Source organism: Pelmatolapia mariae, linkage group LG2 (assembly GCF_036321145.2).
Source record: "Pelmatolapia mariae isolate MD_Pm_ZW linkage group LG2, Pm_UMD_F_2, whole genome shotgun sequence".
In the NCBI taxonomy this organism is placed as follows: Eukaryota; Metazoa; Chordata; class Actinopteri; order Cichliformes; family Cichlidae; genus Pelmatolapia; species Pelmatolapia mariae.
In genome coordinates this window covers 19620329-19643894 of record NC_086228.1, presented here as the reverse complement: position 1 = coordinate 19643894, position 23566 = coordinate 19620329, and the positions used below count along the sequence as shown (strand labels likewise).

Here is a 23566-nt window from a genome sequence, read left to right as displayed (position 1 = left end):
TGCTTCAAATAACACAGACTTTTGCCCCTATTTCTCCAGGGTAGGTGCCATTTCAGACACCCCTTATCAAGGTTTACAAAGAATTTCTTAAAGTAAATAGTTTTTGTTTTCTTGTGAATGCCACTATAAGTAAACCTAATCTTTTAATTAACCCTGTTGATTGAGTAATTCTAACCTTTGCCAAAGGCGCTTTTGATTCACACTTCCTTCGGGGTGCAGAATAAGGTTTTATCCCCCTAATTCTCTAAAGGTTCAAGACCTGCAGACTTTTTTAATCTCAGCCTGTGAAGTGTGTCACAGACTCAAGAGTGACTGAAAAATTACTAGAGGTGACTGACGCAACAAGGAGAAAATCGGCCATTTAAGTAGCCCAAACAATCACTGACAACACAGGCATAACAAGCTCGGACAGCAAAAATTTATTCCACATGCTCGTGTTGGCCTCGTTGGCCATTTGTCTTGGCATTTCAGTAGCTTGGCTCACTTCCCTCTGCGTAGTCCTTTTTTTTCCACCGTACAATTGGAGCTAACCAGCGAATGTAAAAGCTGGCGTAATCCTGACACTCAAACAGAGAACAGTACAGGGTCACCAGTGATACCAATGCCGGGAAATGGGGGGAAGTTCTACTGAAACAAGAAACAGGGAGAGAGGAGGAAAAAAATATGGCAAGCAATGTGATGCAATTCAAAAGAGGGAGCATGGTATCAAACTGCCTCCTTATTTTCCCTAAACAGTTAAAACCAATATAAATGTTGGTGTTGTATAATATCCATTAATGTACAGGGCCTGCGCCTAAAGCTCCCTTTTAGCCTATAGGTCAGAGAACAGCAAATATTTAGGAAAAACTGAGTGGCTTATAACTCAGGTTGAAAAATGGACCTGTGTGTAAGTCAGACCCAGCACCTTAAGAGCCTGGCTAAATGTGAGACTCCATATTTTAAAAACATCTCGCTCAGGTGGACAAGCCTCCCCACATCTCGCTGTACTTCTGAATGGACAACCAACCACAAGCAAAAATATCGCTGAAAATGCTGTCCAAGAAAAACGGATCCGATTGCAATTTGCTGAGCAAATTGACATTAATAAGGGGGGAAACGGCATTCAAGATGTCAGTCAGCGGTGCCTACTCAAAAACGGGGGGCAGGGCTCCTGTTTTCTGCCCAAAACAGACAAGCAGGTAAGTCATTCAGACAGTGACGAGCTGACACCTGGCAGCAGCGTGAGGAGGGTTATTAATGTAGCGTATCTACTGGGAACTGAGTTGAGTTGTGTGTTCTCTGCACACACACCCCAAAAGAAAAAAAAAATGTCGACTTTCCAGAATGAGAACATTCATTTTTCTCATTGGGTCTCACCATTACTGCTACATTCATTTTCTTTCTCCCAGAAGACCGAGAAATTAGTTTCGAAAGGGGATGTGTAGCCGACAGGCACTTGACATCCCTGCATTACATTCATGTTCACTCTGGGATTCGAGATGCGGTGAAGAAGAAGAAGACGAAACATAGCCGAATTGTCATGACAACCTCCATGCACTGCTGCAAATGATTGTTTGGTGTAACTAGGAAAAAATCCACTGTTGTTGATGTAAGTTAGGCCTTTTTATTCCAAGTCTTTTTAAGTGATTTTAATGAATATGATTCAGTCCAGTGCCTTTGAAAGGGGACAGGAACTAACTAGCTTGTGTAGGTTTAGCAATGCAACAACTATATTACAAGTCTTCATGTGTGTTTTTCTTCCCACTGTTATTTTATTCTATCAACTGAGAAAACAGCAACATTTCTCAAAAGGGCTTCCAGGCATAATTTTCTTAAATAGGGCCTCTTTCTGGAGCCAAATGAGAGTCCTTGGCCAGAAGAGAAAAGGCATACTGATGGAAAACAACCAGCAGCTGCAAAAGCCAGGCAAAGCAAATTGCAGTCTTTATCAATTGTAATACCCTCTATGTTCCTACACAGTGCCGAGTTTTAGCCAGAGAGGCGAGAACAACAGCAGTTGAATATAAGGGGACTTGGAGAATTCATCATCATGCTTTGATTATTATTCAGAAAAATGAAAATATGCATTTCACTGAAACAAGGTGGTCAGAAAAAGATTTTTTAAGCATAAATGATATGTTTTGTTGAAATATTTTAATTTGGAACAAGCTTTTTCACTTAATGCCTATATTTGTGTTTATCATACCTGTAATGCTTATTTCATCTCTCGCAAGTTTTAAAACATTCTAATGTAATAAACTATAGTTTTCGATCATTTTTATGCAATAAGTTAAGGATTATCCTCCAGTTTCTGTTGAAGTAAATTTTATTTTAGTATGACTATGAAAAGTTATAGAATAAGTAGACTGATAAAATTCTGGCAGGAAAGATTTTTACAAATAAAAATACTTTAACAGGAAACGTGAAGTCCCAGAGTCTACACATCATACTGATAAACAGCTCTGGATGAAAACAGAATTTAAAACAAAATCCTTTAAATCCAGGTACTGTATTATGTGGCTCAAGTATAACGATAAAAAATAACCAACATGATATTTTACCTTTTTTGTTCAAGCACACGTGCACAAAAAAGAAACAAAAAAAACAGACCAACACATTATCATCTAGAAGCCTTCATCAGGGTCTGACAAAGACATAATCCTCCTGAACTGAAATACAAGCTGTGGGTGGCAATTAGACTGTGGATAAATGCATAAACAAATATTTTTTTCATGGCATAAATTCAATCTCAGCGCTACATTACAGGACCAAACCACATTCACATGTCCTAAAACTATGTTCAGCAGCACATGCAACATGGATTAAGGGCTGGGTAGACTTAATAGGTTTAGAACAACAGATTGCTTCTGGTTTAAGTCCACCAGCTATCTTTGAGATAGAATCAAAACTACAGTCCATGAACTCCTGTTTTTAAAGTTGGAACACCAGTGGATAACTTTTGGAGGAAAATTGTGTATTTGCATTAAGATAAAGATTATCTTCTTACATCCAGAAAAACCCTGTTTAGATTTCTCAAACTTTTACAGGATTTAGTTCATGGTGCTGTTTATTGAACCCCTATGTCCGTTTTGTGGTAATTAGGTTTTATCCCTATTTCCTCATGGTAAATATAAAATGTAAACGCACAATTCCCCAGTGTTGTAGGGCTCACTCATGGGCCAGGCTTTTAGACAGGCATAATGACAGTCATTAAATCGTCACATCACTGATTTTCTGTAGATTATTTGTACTGAAATAGGTTGTTCAACAGCCGCTAACACGCTGCACTTTCATTAATGTTATGTAAAGATTTACCTTAAGTATAGGAAAAGTTTGACAACAAAAGGAGCACAGTGCAAAGCTTGTTGCTCACTTGTAACATCTTCATTCTATCATCCTCTCCCTGCAAACTAGAGTACTGTGCAGAAATCTCGAGCCATCCTTTATTTCTTTATATTTTGCTTCCAAACAGCATGACTTTATTGTATTTATTAAAGTGGTTTTGAGCAGTAGTTCTCCAGGCTTGCTGACAGGATTTCCAAGTGTTTCTTTGGACACTAGCTGCTTTTTCATCTATTTTCAGTCCAATCCTTCTACCTTAGATTTTTCATTGTTAAGCCACTGACTTATGAATAATTTAAAAACAAAAAGGCATCTAACTCAGGGGATGAACCAGTGTTGTGTCAACAGACAACAGATTACTCAGGTAAGAACCAGTGTTATATTATATACCCTTGGGCATTTTTTACTAGCAGCATCTCACAATGCTGCTAGTAAAAACAATTTTTCACAATGTTTCCATTTCTTTAGTTGAATCTGTAAAAAGCCATTCTTAAGGAAGGGAAACAGGGAGAAATGCTGCTATCCTAAATACACAAGAACTGCATTGAAAATCATGCATTAAGTATTATGAAGTGATGACTCCAAATTTTAAATGTTTGTATGCACGTATTGAGGTCAGGAGAGAGGCACAACACTGACTGCAGTCATCTGAAAAACACAGTGGAAGCTCTTTTATGGTTTGGGGCTGCACTGCAGCCAACAAGTGTTGGGGATCTTGTCAAAATTGATAAAATTATGATTGCAGAAAAGTACAAGTATCAGATTTTATCCACTATGCCACTATGCAATACCATCTGGAAAGCATCTCAGTGGCAGCGGCTTTATTTTCAGGCATGACAATAATCCCAAACACACTGCCAATGCTGTGCATAGTGTAGCATCTTAGGAGCGACTACACGGGATATTCCAGCATGCTCCATGACATTGTGTTAGTTGAAATGAAATTAGGGAGCTTTAACATATCTGTTATGGTTACATATCTGTTCTAGCTGTGTTACTGGTTTACAATGTAGGAGTGAAGTGACGTCGAGGATTAGTTACCCCCTGTAAACACAAAGTCACTGGGTGGGATTAAATACTAAACAAACTACCATTCTCCTGTAGCTGTGTGGTTTGTGGAGCACATGGGCTGACAATTTATTCACAAGCTTTAATTTAATTTAAAGTGCTGCTCAAAAATAGTCAAAAAAGCAAAAAAGCTTCGAACCATACAGCTGAAACTACAGCCTTAATATAACAATATATTGAATAAAACAAAATACATCCTGTGGCTGTGTGGGTGGAAGACTGGGTCGTCCACCAATCAGAAATTCGGTGGATTGATCCATGACTCCTCTAGTCTGCATGCCAAAGTATCCATGGGTGAGACACTAAAGCCCAAGTTACCCTTTGAACATCATCTGATGTTGACTGTCTTTAGCGTCAGCTTTCGTTTTGTGTGTCCTTGGCTAGCCTGTTAGCCCTACAGGTGCTGAATAACAGCTACAAGTGGGCCAAAATTTATTGAGAACCTAAAGTGACACGTGGACTGAGGCGTTTATTTGACCGTGTAAACGTCAGCTTTAATCATAATCGCCCCGGGTTACGTTGATGTTATTGTGATTTACCTCTGTCGTTGTTGTTAGCTAATTAGCAGCCGTGGCTACAGTAGCGTCGGTCGCCATGGTTACTGCGTGGACAGCACAGTGTCAGCAGAAAGTGACTGAGTAGGCAAAAATGGTGTGTAGTGTGGACAAGTTACATTTTCTCGAGCATTTCCTCTTAATTAACGTTGAGTAGGTGTTCGTTTTTGTGTTTGTATCTGTGTGGTGGTCTCACCTTCCCACTCGCTCCGTCTCCCACAACTACGATTTTTAGCTGCTTGTCCTGGCTCTCCTCCTCGGAGTCCGACATGGCGCTACAAAATATTTTTTAAAAAGCACTCAGTGCTTGAAACCGAAACGGTAGAAACGAGTCAAGGGTGGATGTTTGGAGCTGTCACGCTAATAATCACAAACGGATTAGACGAACGCTGAGTGGGCACGCAGACGCCATTTTGACTCCGCTAAGAAGACTTGACTGGCTGCAGCAGCTCTCAGTACGTTCCACTCCACGCGCCGCTGACTCCACTTGCACCGATTTTTCCAGTTAAAACGAGAGTACCGGACACCGAAAGACAGTCCTCGGGATTTGGCATTTCAGTCTTTAAATATCCTCTTTACCGCCATGAAGCCCTTCTTTGCAGGAGAAAGACCCGAACCGGAAACCGAATCACCGGCGTGTGTGTGTGTGTGTGTGTGTGGTGGAGTCCTGTGTGTGACGCGTTGCCGTTGCCGTGGTAACACGGGGTTAAAGTGCAGGTGTAAAACATGACAAATGTAACAAAGTGCATCTGAAGTGCACTTTTACTGAAGTGATACAGTATAAACAAAAAAAAATAATAATTTTTAATTTTATACTGTTGTGTCGGTGCTTCACATTTTTTTATCTGTTGATACGGATTTTAGATCAACCACTGTGACTCAAATCAAAGAAAATGTTTGTTTTAGGCCACATTGAAACTGTCTTGTCTGTGACTTGTTTTTTTTCTTTTTGTTGTTGTTTTTATTTTCTTTCTGTGATGAGACAGCGGTGATGGAGTTCAAGCGAGACTTTGCCATTGTCACAAGAACTGTGTGTGTCTCCATATGATACCATTTCAGATAGTGTGGGGAACACATGCAAATGCCATGCATTCAAGGTTTTGTAAAATTGCTTTGAGTGCACAGACTAGTTACTATAAGTATAGTTTTTTTGTGTGTGTCTAAGAGAGAGAGAGATGAAACAGAAGTGAGGTCAGTGCTTAATGGCTGTAATGATTACACATGGGATAATAAATTCCCAACAGTTCCAGAATGTTATAATGTTATGTTATAACAAAAACCCCTATGATGATTGCGGGGGAAAAAATCAAAGGTCCAGTTTACTCTGCCCTGGACAGAGTTACTGGGATCCCACCCTGGAGCCAGTCCTGAAATAGGAGCTCGAGGGTGAGCACTTGGTGGCCAGGCCTTAGCCCATGGAATCTGACTGGGCTTAGCTCAAAGAAGCTATATGGGTCTGCTCTTCTGTGGAACCACCACCCACAGGAGGGGCTATAGGGGTTCAGTAACTTGTGGATTGAACAGCAGTTAGGTGCAATGGTCCTGGTAGTCTGATTCCAGGCCACCATGTCACTCCAATGTTGTGTGGTTTGCCTGTTCAAGGAGAGGGTGCTTTCAACTAAAGGGAGATCGGGGGCCTTCCCGGGAAGGGTATTAGAGAGGTCTGATTGTCTGTTTGTCACACTTTGGATGCAGCAGGAACAATGCGGTTTTCATTCTGGTTGGGGAACATTGTACAAGCTCTTGATCCTCATAGAGTATCGTGTAGGGGGTGCTCCAAGAGTATGGAGTATCTTGACTGTTGTTATGTGCCATTCAGTACCTGTATAGCTGCAGCAAGAGTTTGGTCTGTATTCCAGGAGTGAGTTAGACACATTTCTGGTGGGTGTTGAACTCCACGAGGGCTGCCCTTTACCCATTCTGTTCATAGACTTTTATGTTTTTTAATATTTATAATTCTGTTGGCTTCATCAACCACTTCAGCTTGTACTGGAGTGGTTTACGACCGAGAATGAAGTGGTGGGAATGACAGTAAGCACCTACAAGTCTGAGACCATGTTTCTTAGCCAGAAAACCTGTAGAGTGCCCACTCTGAGACAAGTTTCTGCTCCCAGTGGCTCCCAGTTGCGGCGTTTAAGTATCTCAGGATCTTGTTCATGAGTGAGAGGAGAATGGACAGATGAACTGAGTCAGTGTCTGCAGTGTTATGGACAGTTTACTAATCTGTTGTGGGGAAGAAAGAGCTTCAGGTCAGTCTACGTTACCCTCACCTGTGGTCATGATAAAATCAGTTGAGAAATGAGTTTCCTTTGAAGGGTAGTACCTGTGACAGTGAGGAGCTCGTTCATTTGAGAAGGACTGAGTAGAGCCATTGCTTCTCCATATTGCAAAAAGCCAGTTGAGGTGGTTCAGGCATCTGACTAATTAAGATGCCTCTTGGTCCCTTCCTAGGTAAGGCATTTCAGGCACGTCCTACCAGGAGGAGACCCAGGACTCACTGGAGGAATTATGTCTTGGCTTGTCTGGGAACAACTTGGTTTTTATAATGGATAAGCTAGAAAAGCTGGCCAGGTTTGGGCTTCTCAGCTTAGACTGTTGCCCTCACAATCTGAACCCATATGAGCAGTAAAAAGAAGACGGATGGATGATTAAAATATAGTAAATTATAAATGTATTTTAGGTAAAACAGTACATGATATTGTGTGAAACCAGGTGTTTCTCTCCAAAAATGAGTGCTGTAAAACCTAAAAAAATACTTTGTATGAGTAGTATGTAAAGATTAAACAAAGTGGCACAAGGGGAGACGAAGACTAGTCAGGAGGTGAGGGGGATTTGGGAATGCAAAAATTATATCAGTGACTAAAAGAAGCAACCCAACTTAACCTCCTAGGACCTGGCGTCCACATATGTGGACATCACATTTTGGGTTATTTAGACCAAAATACTCAATTTTGCTCTACAAGGGCCTGATATCCACTTACGAGGACATTATACTGCAACTGTTCTATTTAAATTTTAAACGAATATGCTCATACGTGGCTCTCATTTATCTCAGAAACAAAAATTAGGTAAAAAAAAAAAAAAAAAATCTGGTAATTCTTTGTTTTTACATTCATCAGGTCCCAATATGCCCAAATATCAAAGAGAAATTAAAAATGCATGCCATGGAAGAGTTCGGGTCTTAGGAGGTTAAGTAAAAGTGCAAATGTATTATCTTCCGAAGACACCTAAAGTAAAATATATTTATTATAAGTGACATTAAAGGAGAGAATTATGCAAGAGTGAATATGGTAGTAGAAGTATATTTTCCAAAGGAAACTTGATTTTTAAAACTATATTTTGTTGCTGTATTCATTTTTATCAGATTTTACTGGTGATTCAATTCAATGTTATTTATGTAGTGCCAATTCACAACAATAGTTGCCTCAAGGTGTTGCCTGTGTGTTTCAAGATAGCTGCCAAATGTTAAAATAAACATGTTATTGCCATTTTACTTCAGTCAAATGTTAAATAAGAAGAAGAAATTCATGCTTTTGAAATAATGTAGCAGAGTACAAAGTACATTATTTCCTTTTAAAAATAGAAAGTGGTACTGCAGTATTTAAATGGGACCTACAATATGAATTTCCAACTAAATTCTTTCTTTTTTTTCTGTGAGAATAACTTTGCTTGAACCACAGTTCAAAATAAACAACGATTTTCATCTCTTCACTGTCCTTTATAGTTAAATTCTTCTGATTTATTGCCTCTCACAAACAGAAGGTTTGAAAACCAGGTGGGTGGAGCTCCTGTGTTTTGTGTCTGAGATGCCTATATTATACAGATGAAAGATTAGAGTCCAGACATTTAGAGCTCCATATACTCTGCTAAGGTACTATTTTCATGTACTTTCAGTACTTCCATTGTCAGCTTCTTTGTATGTCACATTGCCTTTCCAAATATTGGGTTATTTGTTCCACTGCTTTAACTTGATCATTAATAATAATGTTGTGCACAAACATATAATTATCTTTTGAAATATGTTACAATGCAATACGACACAGCGTCAAATAGCCTGGTGCCTAAAAAGCTCCAGCTCAACCACTCATTGAAATGATCATCATTAGCAATACAGTAACATGAAAGCAGCCATTCTTTAAGTATGTTGACTTTTACAGCTTATTATAGCCTTAAGTCAAGTTTTGAATGAAGACCTTTTATTTATAATGAGTTCTTCTGAAAAGCTTTGTTCTGGATTGCTTCTTTCAGTCAGTCTCAGTACTTCCACCACTAAGCTGAAGCGTCTCTTCATTCATATCTGTGTGTACTTTATGCATTGTCTGGAAATTCCCATTGACTGAGTACTGATAAAGACCTGCACTTCAAACAAACAAAATAGCAGAGATAGGTCTATTGAGCACCATAATATTAGTTTTAATGGGGTTAATAAAGTGTTGGCTATAAACCAATATCTATATCATCTCTACCACAAAAGATTTAGAACAGACTTTTCATGAAGTTGCCATTTAATGCCTGATCACATCTCACATTCAAATGGTAAAGGGGATTCTTGGAGTGCAGATTGTGATGACTAATTTTCAATATGTATTATTTTGTTTTTGATGATAAACACTTTTGTGCACCACGTGTTAAATATCTGTATTAATAACTACATTTCAGCAGTCTGCTCTTCATAGATAGACAAATATGTCTTTTTTAACATTACACTATTTGAATTTTTTACCAGTTGAATGTAAATTATATCTTTACTCCAGTCGTTGACACTGAAAAAAACCCAAGAAAATAGTAATTCTGTTAGGCATTAAAAGAAATATGATTCATTAATGTTTTACATGAACTCTTTAGGCTTCATTCCTAACCTTTTTTATTCAGTTTACAAATATGCACCATTACTTACTCAACAAAATAAACAGAGAAATTACAAGAATGTCTTAAACTATTGTCTGGATATTAAAGCTGAATCTGTCAACCATGGGGAGACACACAAAATATTTTATAGCCTACAACTTTACCATTGAAACCTATAATCTACAAACTATGGAATTACAGCTATGTCCATACATCTCACTGCATAGTTTTTTGTTTTTTCCCCCACGACTGCTGGAGCTAGATGCGCACAGTGTTAACTTAATATAAATGACGAAGTTCCATTTACTGTATGGAAGAAAAAGAAAACATTTCATGTGATTGGTCTTTGTCACAACTTACATCTTCTATCAACTGTTTTTGTGTGTTTTCTTGAAAATGTCCTCTTTATTATTTTTAACGTTTTGCGGTCCTCGTCTTTCACATTGCCTTTTCAGTGCAGGGGAAGGATGGCACTGGGAATAGGGGATAAAGAGGAATCTGCACCTGGGCCACTTTGAAGCAAGTGGCAGTGAATGGCAGCTCGGTATATCCCAAAGTCCTTATAAGGGTGTGATTGACAGATTCCTTGGTGAGACAGAAAGCTACAGAGAAAAATATTGTCTAATTGTTTTTGTTTTTTGTTTTTTTTTTAAAAGGGTTTTGTAAGAAGAGACGCACAATTTGAGGACGGCGAAGAAACAGCAGTTTGAAAAAAAAAAACATCCAGAGAGCTACTTTGAATTACACTGTTTATTTTGCATTGCAAGTTCAGTCTGCTGTGTGTTTGATCTGCAAAGAATTTAAAGTTGCAGAGTGAATGGGCTCCAAGAAGGTCTCGGATCTTTTGTATGTCAGGATTACTGTAAAGCTCGACTCTTCAAAGAAAATGCTTAAAAACATGGAAATACAAAGATCAGTATGTCTTTGGATATTTCCGGTGATTGCTGGCTTGTGATCATTATGTGGTAAAATCATCAATGTCGTGAAAAATCTGGTGTCACAAAACTGGCATGTTGAATATAATGTTGCAGCGTTAGTCCTTAAAACATGGGGATTAAAGTTCATGCAAAAATAATAACTGTTAAAGCACTATTCAACATGCAAATAATAATAATAATAATAATAATAATAACAATAATAATAATAATGAGAACGCTACTTGGTGTCCCTCGAACCATCGGCGAAAAAAGACAAATGGAAAGAATTGTGACGGAAAAACATCTTAAAATATCCAAGTTCGGGCACTCGGGATAGGTGGTTGTTCAAAGCGCTACGTTGAGTGCCTGGAACTGTGTGGTTTGAGATATTTTTTCCCGTTTTTCTTTGTATGAAAAAAAAAATAGTTGTAATAAAAGGGGGCGGGGGGTATTTGAAGCATGTGGCAACAAAACAAGATCATCTAATTAATTTTTTAAAAATCCAAATCCAATATGAGAGTATATTATTATTTTAAATCACACAGATAGGCAGATTAAACATTCCTGCTGAGGCCTATAACCGTTATATAATGTTCTAGTATACGATGGTAAAAAATATCTTGAAGTAAATGAAGCCGTGACTGATTGTTCACAGTTTGACTTGTTTCACGGGGGGAAAAAGATTTGACAAAAGTGATTGTTTAAATCGTGTGTTGTGGTGAGATTTAAACATTCAACGATGCGCTAAGTGACTTTGAGAATACACAGGGGGATTTTATTATCTCATTTACTTTTTCTTCCTTCTGTACTTCACGCGGAAAAAAACTCAAAAGCAGACTAAAGTTAGATTGGGTAATATGGGATAAGTGTTCATAATCACAAACTTAAATCCACCCTTTGATGATCTTTTACTGATCCTTTATAAGACGGAAACATGTCAGTTTTCTGTCATCGGTACTGTAACTCAGTATATAATAATAGGTGCGGCGTTCCTGTGAAAATCTAATTAATTTTTGCTCTGTACAAAAATCTAGAAAGACGATGGAATTCTCCGTGACTTCCAGATCAATTAAAGCCAGGTTTGGAAAAAAATGGAAATTATTTTTCACAGAACGACCAAAAATAGATTAAATAAAGTGGCTGGTTTGGAATTATCTTGGTCATAATCCGAAATCCTGCTTTTCCAGAAAAATATTCGATTAAGCATTCGAAACTACATCTCCTTTTTTGTAGTTAAAGATATTACTTTTTCACGATAACCTTTTAAAGAAGAGAAACTGCTGCTTGTGCGTAAAATCTAAATAAAATTTTAATTCTGATTTTAACATATTAATACATTTGTTTGTTTAGGGGAAACTGTAGAGAATATTTGCTGTAAAAGTCAAATCCTAACTGCAAAACTACAAAAACAAAACAATAATATTGCAACGGATGAAGCATCAGCTATGGGGAAATAACGGGAAGTAGTTGGAATGGGTCTAATGTACACCAATGGGGGTGTTTGCATTTCAAGTCGCTGAGGTTAAAAGGAAATAGAGCCGCGATATGTCCCTCTATATCAGATATCTCCACATGCAGGTAGGAAAGGAAGCAATGTGGGACGGTCCACTCCCCAATATCCCTCTCTGTCCTTCAAGCTCCAAAGGAGCCAATGAGCATCATCACTGCTGCTGGCGATGGCCTCAGGTGACAAGTATACCTGCATCTAGTAGATTAGATTTGAGGACATACAGGCGCCTTTCGTGAGTGGGCATGTCTTACTATATAGGGTTAAAAAGAATGGTGCACTGATCAACTGAGACACTACATATACCCATTTGTCCGTGCGTAAAACGCGTTGCGTTTTCTAACTTGTGTCCCAATAAACGGAGTCTGCAGGGTTCACGGTCTTGATTCCTTTCCGCGTCCATGTGTCCCACGCGATAACTTGGATGTTCAGTGTATCTTTAATCATCCACGCTGATCTTCCTGTCCAACAGCCAACACCTCATGATACACCTCATGATGGCTGCGTTAGGGTCCGTAAGTAATGGAAGTATTTTGAAAGGTAAGAGATGGATGTTTAATGTACGACAGCTCCCTGTTGACCCCGACTTAACACTTAGGCCGTTATTGGATACAAAATAACAGCTTGTACGACTCCCCTCATATTTCAGTTGCACTATTCAGCAGGAAGTTAGCGAAGCTTCGTGTTTTGTTTCATTTTTTTTTTCTTTTAAGATATTGTCTTCTATCTGCTAACAGCCGCAAATGAGAACCCCCTTTTTATTCTCTAACAGCAGTGACATCGGCCTCCTTAACCCCAGAATACTCCTCTCCTCGTGTTGACATACGGCCCTAAAGGTAGCTGTCAGTTTGCCCTGTCCGGGAATTACACAGCCATTCATCACTTTCTGACAGGTGTGTTTAGGAAGAAAGCCATAGTGGCCCAGATGACATCTACAAGGTCTCAGTGTCTGACAGTAACACCATAGTAAACAGGAGGAAAGTGAAACGAGACACAAAATTTAAGCAAAATAATGTTTACAGTGGTAGGTGTATAAATAATAATTTAATTGAAATTAAATAGACTAGATTTTTATAAACAACTATATTTAATTTTTGGTTTACTGTGTCTGTGTGTGTGTTTGTGTGCGTGTGTGTGTCCACTGTTGATTTAGTAGGATATTATCCGAGTTTCAATCGTTTTCAGATCTCAAAGCACAGAAAAGCCACCTTTTTAATTAATTAATTTAATTATTGGTATAAGTTAAGATCCACGTTAATCCGATTTAACGACAATTTATGATTATTTTTAAGCTTCGAGAGGGCTTTTGGTGATAAAAAATCAAAACAAAATAAAACACAAAAAGGAGGGGCGCAGTACAGTATTGTACCTGGACCTGTAACTATTCTGAAATTTCTAGAAAAGCTTATAATTAATATCAACAATAATTCAATGGGGGTTTTTTTGTGCATTTATTTTCTTTTTGGCCATTAAGTTAAAAAGAGAGAAAGAGAGCCTATTTGTATTTGTCGGACAAAAAAGGGTTAAATTGTTTTAATTATTGGTAAAATTTTGATTTCTTTGTGGATATTTATATTTAATGTTCCAATATTAAACGTAACCCTTAAAAAATAAAATTGGATCCCAATGAAAGTAATGCCTGATATGTTTTAATGTTTTTCGATCTAAACAGTCACTTAACACAAATAAAACATGTACATTTTAATAGGAGGTCGGCTTGTTTTAGCCTGCTTCCTGCTATAGGCCAGTAACTCAACAAACCGCCTCTTTTCAGTCTAACAGCGAACCACACTATAATGCATTGAATAAAGTAACGTATATGCTCAAAAGTGCTGAATTATCTTACCTTTACAAACACAGCAAGAGAAAAAAAATACACAACCTGCAACAGAGACAGCTGTTTGAGAAGTTAATGGAATATGCCTATTTCCAATCACTGAAGAGGTAGGAAGGCGCATGTAAAATATAAATCAACATTAAGGTGACATTTTCAGTCTGCTCAGGCCTCCGGTTTCCAAAACAAGTTCCGGGGGCTTCAGAGGTCCTTGAGGGAGTCCAAGCAAAGACACAAATACGTTAATATTATTGCTGTGTCACTCCTCAGAGGATAACATAGTGACATTTTTAGGAGGTCCTGTCTCTCCGCTTATGATTTTAGGGTCTAAATCAGGAGAAACTGTTTCTTTAACGGGTCCCTGGAGGGGGGGAAACCTTACTACATACATGAAGGAGTCGCTTTAAAGTATTTCAGGATGTGAAAAGCCATGAAAGGTTTTTGCTGTCTTGCCTGGACAACATGGTGAGGAAATTCAATCAGAGACGTTGAGCAGTCCCCTCAGGCCTCTTCCTCTTGTCAGAAGTAAAGCTATTTGGGCTTCCTGGGAGCAAAAATAATAAAAATGAATAAATACAGTCACCGAGTTTTCACTGGTTCCCCGCACACGCAGAGAGCGTCCATGCAGGGAGGCAGTAGGCGTAGGGGTAATAGTAGGACGGTTGCAGGGAGAGCAGCGGGGGCCGCAAGATCTCTCCCGGGCTGTACTGTCTCTGGTCGTCCCGCACCAAAACTTTCACCGCCACCTTCTTGGCTGCTGGGGTTGAAGCCATCAGATCGGCAGCCATCTGGCGGCGTTTCGTCTTGTACCGGCGGTTCTGGAACCAGATCTTCACCTGAGTCTCTGTGAGCTTCAGGGAGGCCGCCAGGTCCGCCCGCTCCGGCCCGGAAAGGTACCGCTGGTGGTTGAAACGGCGCTCCAGCTCGAAGACCTGCGCGTGAGAGAAGGCAGCTCTGGAGCGCTTTTTCCGCTGTTTAGGTTGATCCAGACTCTTCTCGTCTAGGTTGCTGGAATCTGGAAGAGGAGGGCACACAGATGGACGATGCATTTGAATCTCTTATTTGTCTCACATTTCGGGGCATTACGTTCATACTTGTCGATTATTTCATGGTTGCTTTGAGTTTTGAATCAGTGAAACGAAAAGGCGAAGAATTAAACTTAGAGAAATGTGCAAACTTATACGAAGGTTTTTTTTTTCACTTTTTATTAAAAACAAACTGCGTTTACCTTTCTTTTTTATTTTAGATTAAACAAAAAAGTTCGATTTTCATTTAGGCCTCATTTAAAATTATTTCATTTAAGATCATTACTCCTGACATTAAACCAGCCGTGTGTTGCTGGTCGATTATACCGTCAGTCAAAACATAAACGTGCCAAATCATCAACGTTATCGTGACAAAGTCTAAAATCAAGCCAGGTATGCATATATACTCATGCGTAACGAGAGGACTTGGTGCATAAAAGCTATCAGGATGTGAAGAAGTTTTGAAAATAGGGCCTATGCCCTGCAATAACACCTCGCAGCTCTTCTCATGATTCCACACAGCTGTAACAGCAGTGTAAACATCTAAATTAAAAGAGCACTCGGCTCTTTCAGACTGAACTCTGTATTAAAGCGAAGAGTTTCGCGGAGTCTTATTGTTGTACTTAAACCAGTCACGCTTTCCCCCCTGAGTTACAGTGTCGTTCTGATCTTTCTGGCCTACTTACCCGTGCCATTACCGGGCTCCGTGTCACTCTTGGAGTTTTCCGCAGCTGCAGACTCGTGGTCCGTCTCCTCCTGCAGGCTTTCCTCCGGCACATCCGACGCAGGGTCTCCGTCTTTCTCCGATTTACATGGGGCTGGAGTCTTGCTGTCGTTGTCCTCACTGAGTCCCGAATCCGAGTCGTAGCTCTTCTGGTCGGTCGGCTCACAAGCTTCACTCTCGTTTCTCCTCGATCCGCCGTCCATCTCTCCAAATATTTTCCAGCAGGCAGTCTTTGAGAAGCACATGTCCAAATCTGGCAAGTGTCGACTGTCGTCTTTTTTGTTCAGGATGGCTTGGATTGAGAAAGGCATCAGCGAGTTGCCACGAACGGCCATTTTTCAAAGAAGCGAAGATTGCTCTGACTTCAGGTTCAGTAATTACCCGGCCCAGATAGTGGAGTAAATGTCAGTTCATCCACATTTTATTTTACTCCCTCCGTCGATCGCTGCTGGCTCTTAACTTTACCCCTCCAGTGTTGGTTTCTAGTCGCATCCCTCGGGAGAAGCCGTAAAAAGTTTCTGCTACATCCGCAGAAGCGATGCTGCTCCGCTGCATAGCTCTACCATCAACCCGGGCTCACTACAATCTCCAGCTCTTTTCACCCAATTTTTTCACCATACGCCCTCACCTGTGACTGACAGGCAGCCTTTTCGCGTCTGATTGGCCTAGAGAAGAGGAAAGTCGTTTTATGATTGGCCACTGTAAACGACGTCATGCTGCTTTTAACCAGCTGGGGGAAGAAAAAAAACTTACTTTGGTCAGAGCTTAAGAAGCAAATGTCAACCAACGCATTTATTTTAACCGAAACTTCATCCAAAACAAGAGGACAGTCTTCGTGCATGTATGACTCCTGTGTATAGGATTGCTTTTTGGTAATGTTTTATTATGTAACAAACCGTATGGTTAATTTAGCTAAAGACCAGATTTTCTTGCGTTGCTAAAGTTTTTTTTGGTTTTTTGTTTTTTAAATCCTGCAGTAAGAAAAATGAGGATGGCACACGCAAATGTCCGAGATCACAAGATAGTAGAATTCACCATCAACATCATTCAGAACTGTATAGTAGAAAGCATTGTCTCCGATTTTCCTCAAATCACTTAAATGCAACATCAGGACTGAATTTGTAGGAAATTTAATCATTAAAAAAACCTTAACCCTTCATCAACCCCCAGATCTGTCTGGGAATCCTGTGAGTCCCGCGCGTAATGTGATGGTTGTTGTTTTCAGGGTTAACCAGCGAGTGACAGGCTATTCACGCCGTCTACCTTTAATTAAGTTAACACAATGCATCACCTTCTTTACACCCAGGATCTTGAATCGTTAAAACCTCAGCATATCCGCAAACTTCTTCAACTATATAAACAGACTACGAGTAAAAAATAAAAGGCACCTCACTTACAAGTACTACATTTCTGAAGTCTAATTGGATTCAGTAGAGGCTGTTTTTACTGATTTCAGTGCAACGCCCTTTAAACAATGAATTCCCCTTTCCCTGATGAATAAGAATCAAAACTGATTTAACTTCTATTTAAAAGAACACGTGACTCTTTTAAAAATCGCCTTTTTTACGGATAATTATTTTGTGCGTAAAATGAACGTTTGCCTTCTTTTTTTTTAAGCCGAGCTTTGTTGAAACGCTCTAAATATCAGATATACTGAATGTATGACCACTTTTAGGCATTATTATGGTGCTGGGTATAAAGTGTGATAGTCCACCCTGTCTCAAAGTTTAAGTGGACAACCATCTGAGCTGCAGGTCCGGATCTTGACCTTTGTGGCGTTTTACACGTCGCTCGCCTAAAAAACCGGATCTCAGCGCTTTTCTGCTGTTTTTATTTACCACCAAATTGGATTAAATACTCAACATAATGACCTCGTCGCCGTCTAAACGCACAGGTCATAGGATAACATGGACATGACATAGTTATTAGGATTAATAAGAACTTTTCAGATGACCTAGACACCTCACACGATCCCAATGAATCCATCCTGAAAGGTATTAAAACCTTTGCTTTTAAGACATATTTGTTTAATTCAGTTTATTCTTATCAATGCTGGTAAGAAATCGCGTCAATTAAGATAAACAGGGACGAAACGTATTATTATTATTATTATTATTATTATTATTATTATTATTATTATTATTATTATTATAGCACGAATACCTGTTAAACTTTTTTTCTAATTTTACTACATATTTATATTTTGTTTCCTTTGCGCTTTTGAGCTTCGTTTCATTTTCTGCGCTTGACTTTCGCTGCCGGCTTTAATCTACAGTTAAACGCAGAATTGATTATTTGAAAAGATACCAGATGAAAAGTTTCGTTCAAATAATCTTGAACCGTGAAATCAAGATCAAGAAAAGCTCAAGTTTCAGTCAGTGTTCTCGATCCAGACGCTTTTTGGACATATTTTCTGTTTTGAAAAATCAGAGGACCTGAATAAATATTAGCTTTAAATGCTGAGCTGGAGGATAAATCTAAATATGCCCTTTCTTGCGAGCGCCTTTTTTGTGCATCCTGAAAGCAGCTGGTGCGGCTCTGTAATACACCCACAACTCTGCTAAACGAACCCAGCATCCTGTGAATAACACGTAGAAAAAGTGTGAAAATTCGCCTCAGCTGAGTGGAGTTTATCAGTGCTGCTGTCATCTGGTCTAAACCCTGTTGCGTGCATATATTATACCATCTAGTGGCCAGTGAAAATACCTCTTAACTTTTTGACATCTGGTGTCTTTGGGGTCATCCCAGCCATTGGAAAAGTTAAAAACACGCTTTGCTTTTTTTCAGTGAACACATCTCCACAAGAAGTTACTCTCCCCAAAAATTTCAACGATATGGGAAGCCGCACGTCTGAAGTTTCTTTTAAAAATCATTCGGTGCAACCGCATCTCCCTGCCCCGTGAAAATGAATTAAATGTAATTAAGTGGCATTGTCTCAGGCCTGGATGTGACCTTGCGGATGAAAGTCTGCATCACCGCAAGCAATGAAAACAACTGGAAAAAAGGAAAAGCACAAAACCGCCGACACATCTGGACATTTTCACACACCCTGCCCTTGTTCTTTTAGAAACTGCTCATTCCACCCAAGGCCAACAACACACAGAGTGGTACATCACACACTTAAAAAATCTCTTGTATTGTAGAAACCTTCTCTCTCTCCCTATTTCTCATACCACACGGTTTTCTTTAGTCCTAAACAAGCCTCGTTGACCCGCACACTGCGCTTCATCCTGGGAAAAATGGAAAATAAATAGAAAAGTCTGCCAATTCTCCAGCAGAGTCAGCCAGTGTGCAGCCTATCACTGTGATGTCGAGCAGAGCTCCGCGGGTTACTCTGTGTTTTTGGTAACCACGCTGCGAGAAACAGCAATAAGCGGCAAGTAGCTGTAAGTGGCAGGAAATGTAAACAGCTGATTTGACTCACAAAAAAGGAACGATCATTTGAACAACTGGAATCAATACCTCATAACAATTTTAGGTAAATTAGGCCCTTTCCCCAGCGTTCAACAATCTTTGCTACATTTAGTCTTGAAAATGTGCCATAAATCACCGAAAGGAACGATCAGAAAATGATTTTCTTATTATCGTTTCTCTTTTCTTTTTCTTTCAAGTGTGATGGACTCCTAAAAACAGCCATTTCAGACCGTGATGATGAAATGTTACGTTATTACCTGTAAATGCCGATATTAGAGCACTTTTTTAATGAATGATATACAGAATAATCCCATTAGCTTCATATTTTCTAATCGATTACAACAATATTTCAGTACAAATCTTTCTCCGTAGTTTATTCTGTAACATTCTTATGTAACCCTCTTATTTTATGATTAAGTCGTTTTTAGTTTCGTTTTGTTTTTGTAATCTCTTGTTTTGTTAATAAAATAATATGTATCATAAAATACCCAGATAACGTAGTTGTCCCCAATAACTGTATTTAAATACAATACTTGGAAAATTACTTACCTAATTATTTTGCTGGACATATAACCATATGACACAGTTATAGCATTTTAATAGTTTCTAATATAAATATAATATTTTAATAGACTTAATAGATAATAGATTTTTCCCCCAATGACAACACTCAAAACATCTTCGTCCTCCTAAAATAAAAGACGTTATTGTCTTGTTGTATCCTTAAATATCTTAACAAGACTATATGGTGGTACCCGTCTAAGGTAATACCTTTGTACTCTTCACAGCTTGTGGAGACCAGTCTTATATTTCTTCTGGCAATTCTGTGCTTTCTATAATGGTGCAAAAACATGAGTTTTTAAAATAAGGTATAAACTTGATTTTAGAGGTACACATTCAATTAATTTATGTACTTTTGATTATTAATTATTCATGCACTTGAATATGGACTGGCATTTGCATGAGCACTTTTCTACTCAGGCTAACCACTTAAATCTTTTTTTGTTCATGCATGTTTCAACACCTGCACCTAAGGCAAACTCATAATCACAGATTAACCTGACAAGCACGTATTCGGGTTGTGACAGGAAACCAGAGAAACCAAAACGTTCAAGGAGAACAAAGACCCCAGGGAAGTTCAAACCCAGAACCTTCTTACTGTCAGGTGACAATGCTAACTGCTCCACCACCATGCTTCCAATACAAATGACAGAAACTGAGTGAAACATGTCAGATTGGATTAAATTCTTATGTTTAACCCTGAAATTTTAGAGTAAAATAAAAAATGTCACCTAACATTGTTTGTATTTGCACCTTAAAACTGAAAAAGAACTGCACAAACATGCATCTTTTTCACCATTCAAAAGGTACACATAGACCTGATCCTGAAATCCTAAGTCCGATCTATAGATACAGAAAATGATTTTTACTGTACTTTTTTTTAGCATGAACTGGGGTATTATGTGTAAAACTGTAAACAACTTTAAGCAAAATGTATTTTATTTACCAAAGCACATAGGAGGATTGTGAATTTCATAAGTGAAAAAAACAACAACTTTTGGCCATCTGCACTTAAAAACAGAGGGAATAAGCCAAAAAACGAGATATTACATGTACTCTGAGACAAAGATAAGAACAGTATGCTGCTTCTTTTCGTCCAGCCAGCAATTCAAAACTCAAAACTATTCAGTTTAAATCAGAAAGGCAACCAATCAGGCAACCAGTCATCACATCACACTTGCCAATTTGCTTGGTGTTTTGCTTTAATACTTAAATAATTAATATATTTTTTTAAATTATGTTTTTGGATAACATATGAAAAAAGATCAAACCAATTAAAAAAAAAACTAACTTCAATGTTGCATTTAAAAGGCGTTTCACTCTTTGCCAACACCCCACACTTTGTCTGTTCACGGTCAACATGAAGCTTAAAGGGCTGCTTTTGGCACAGGATGGCCCCCTCTGCTGGTGAAAATAAGAAACTGCCTACCTTAGAAAATGCTAACGTTAAAAAGATGAGATGACCATGCCTGGAAAAGGTATATTCAGTCTGTTTTTTTCTACATTGACACAGTTAATTAATGCAGCTCCCCTCCAGTGAAATTCCTGCTTTCTTTCCAGTACAGAAATAAACTTTCACAGCATATTAGGCTGTTAATTCACCACCACCATCCTGCCTGTTCTTTGAATTTAATCTCATGTTTTAAACAGAAATCCTGCACCATGCAGTAACATACCAGTTGCTGTGGTAACATCTCTGTTTCCCCTCCTCCGCAGGATGTGTTTATGACAGGTCTTGATTTTTTCTTTTTTTCCCTTATGCGCTGGTATGAAGGAGGAGGCTCGCAGCACGCCATGCCCCCACGCCCCCTCCTTAGAGCTGCCAAATTGTGTTCAGATGGAGCAATACATGAGAGGGCACTGCCAAGAGTCATTTGCAGTAAATGCTCCCAAACACCCTCTAGATTTCCCACCAAATATCAGGTCCACCGTGATAGCATCCTTAATCAACCTCAACATTGGAAAGTGGTAGGAAAGGGACAGAGAGAGGGGGGTTACTGCCAGCTTTAAGTATGCTTTTAGTCCCCTAAGTTACAACCGAACCCACTTTCCCAAAGAAAAATTATCCTTGCATGCGATGGAGCACTAAATGGAAGAGCCCTGGGGACAGAACACTTAATACAGTAAATGGAACCAAGAGACAAGCAAAAAAAAAGTTCCTCCACCTCTTGGAAGCTGTTCAAAACTTCTAGGCTACAATACTGCAGACACCGGGGCAGAAGTGGGGGGATAGCCTGCTGTTACACTCCAATTAATGTGTGTAGATAGTGCAGACGTGATTTATAGTTTATTTTCGGCTCTGCTGTGCTGACAAACGAGCTCCCATCCACCCCTGGCATGCAACAGATAATGCATGCAGCTCAAGCACATCATGAAAGGCTTCTCAGGTTTGAAGGGCCTTTTCGCTGCCTCCTCAGGGCTCAGTGACCGTCTCTTTTCTCCTCTGCTCACGCCTAAATAAAGATGTCCTTCAAAGCTGTGGACCCCTTTCAGTGGTTTCCTGTCACATGCAAAATACCACTTTTGAACATACAAGTTGATGTAGTTATGAAAACGTCAAGGACCATTTAGAAATTCTTGAGATATTATGGGACTTTTTCTTTTTCAGACTGCAGCTGCACCTACCGGTTCACTTCTACTTTGCATTTACCTCCTCTCTGGGTGCTGTTTACAACTTAGAGAACAAAAGTGTGATAGTTATTAACGCATATATGATATATGATATTATATTAAACTGTTCAAATGTCTGAAAAGCAGTTCACAACATAAAGACAATCAATCACGAGGATGAATAACAGCGAAATGGAGGAACTCAAAACTTTGTGGACAAGATATTGTAGAAAGCATGCCATAGAAACAAAAAAACATGCACCAATGAGTCATGTCACAAAGCTCAGTCTTTTTCACAATTTATTTAACACCCAGGAGATGGACTTATGAAGGCGTATGAAATGTTCCTGGCTAAAGAACACAAAAAACATTAGACCCACTTTGCTTGTTACCATGTAAAAGCCAAAATCATGGCATATCTCACAGCAGAAAACTGCGACAGGTTAATGTCTATAATTTAGAGCAGCAGAAACCCTGGTACCCTGGATTTTTTTCTCTGTTTTCTCATAATTTGGGGTAACACTATATAAAAGGTCTAGTTTTACTTACCTTTTAGCACAAGTATAATCCAAGGTAGCATTAGTTATTTCCACTAATTTAAGTAATTAAATTGATGCAGTTTTGCTGCTGGAATCATAAAATGTTCTCTGATATTGATGCTTAAATGTGTTTTCTGCCTTGAAAATGTCACGTGGTGGGCTTCTGAAATGAAAAGGTTATAAGGGGATCACAGGTATAAACAGCCAGAGCCAACCTATATGTACTTAGAGGGTTATTGTACAAAAAGCACAGCTGATCCTGAGAGAGCAAGGTTGGAGGCACTGACTGATTTTGGCATGACAAAAACTATGAATCTATTTTTCTTTAACTTCAGATCCACAGAGGAAATAGTTAATCACACACAGACCTTTAGTGTGGGAAGCAAATAGCACCAATGTGTGAAAGCAAAAAGAAATTTGCTCTACGTCATTTTGAGATTGAATTTAAACCGATTACAATAGTTTTCTCAATTATATGGTGACTGTGTGCATGTGAAAGCATTAGCCTTGTTGCTTTAGAAATTATTGAATCATTAAATCAAACCATTGTTGGGAATTCTTTTTTTTTTTTTTTTATCCACTCATTATACAGCTCGTCATGATAGTTTTTGGATGACAACACAAGCACGGTGGTGGTGTGGTTA

The 23566-nt window shown here is 38.9% G+C and overlaps 2 protein-coding genes across 5 annotated transcripts in view; both read right to left on the bottom strand.

Annotated features, from left to right (window-relative positions):
* Positions 1 to 5667, bottom strand: part of rab28 (RAB28, member RAS oncogene family) — a 30840-nt gene extending 25173 nt beyond the window's left edge. The window contains exon 1 of one of the 4 annotated variants that reach the window (XM_063494368.1): positions 5140 to 5667. In XM_063494368.1, coding sequence (XP_063350438.1) covers positions 5140 to 5214 — 75 coding nt within the window. In that variant the 5' untranslated portion in view covers positions 5215 to 5667. The remainder of the gene's footprint in view (positions 1 to 5139) is intronic. The other 3 variants (XM_063494358.1, XM_063494349.1, XM_063494339.1) reach the window with 3 other exon arrangements.
* Positions 5668 to 13895: 8228 nt separating this feature from the next.
* nkx3-2 (NK3 homeobox 2) lies at positions 13896 to 16133 on the bottom strand. Its single transcript, XM_063485704.1, has 2 exons — positions 15761 to 16133; positions 13896 to 15064 (listed from the first exon to the last, which is right to left on the bottom strand). Exons 1-2 carry the CDS (start codon positions 16131 to 16133, stop codon positions 14640 to 14642), a joined length of 798 nt encoding a protein of 265 aa, XP_063341774.1. The 3' UTR covers positions 13896 to 14639.
* Positions 16134 to 23566: the final 7433 nt, after the last annotated feature.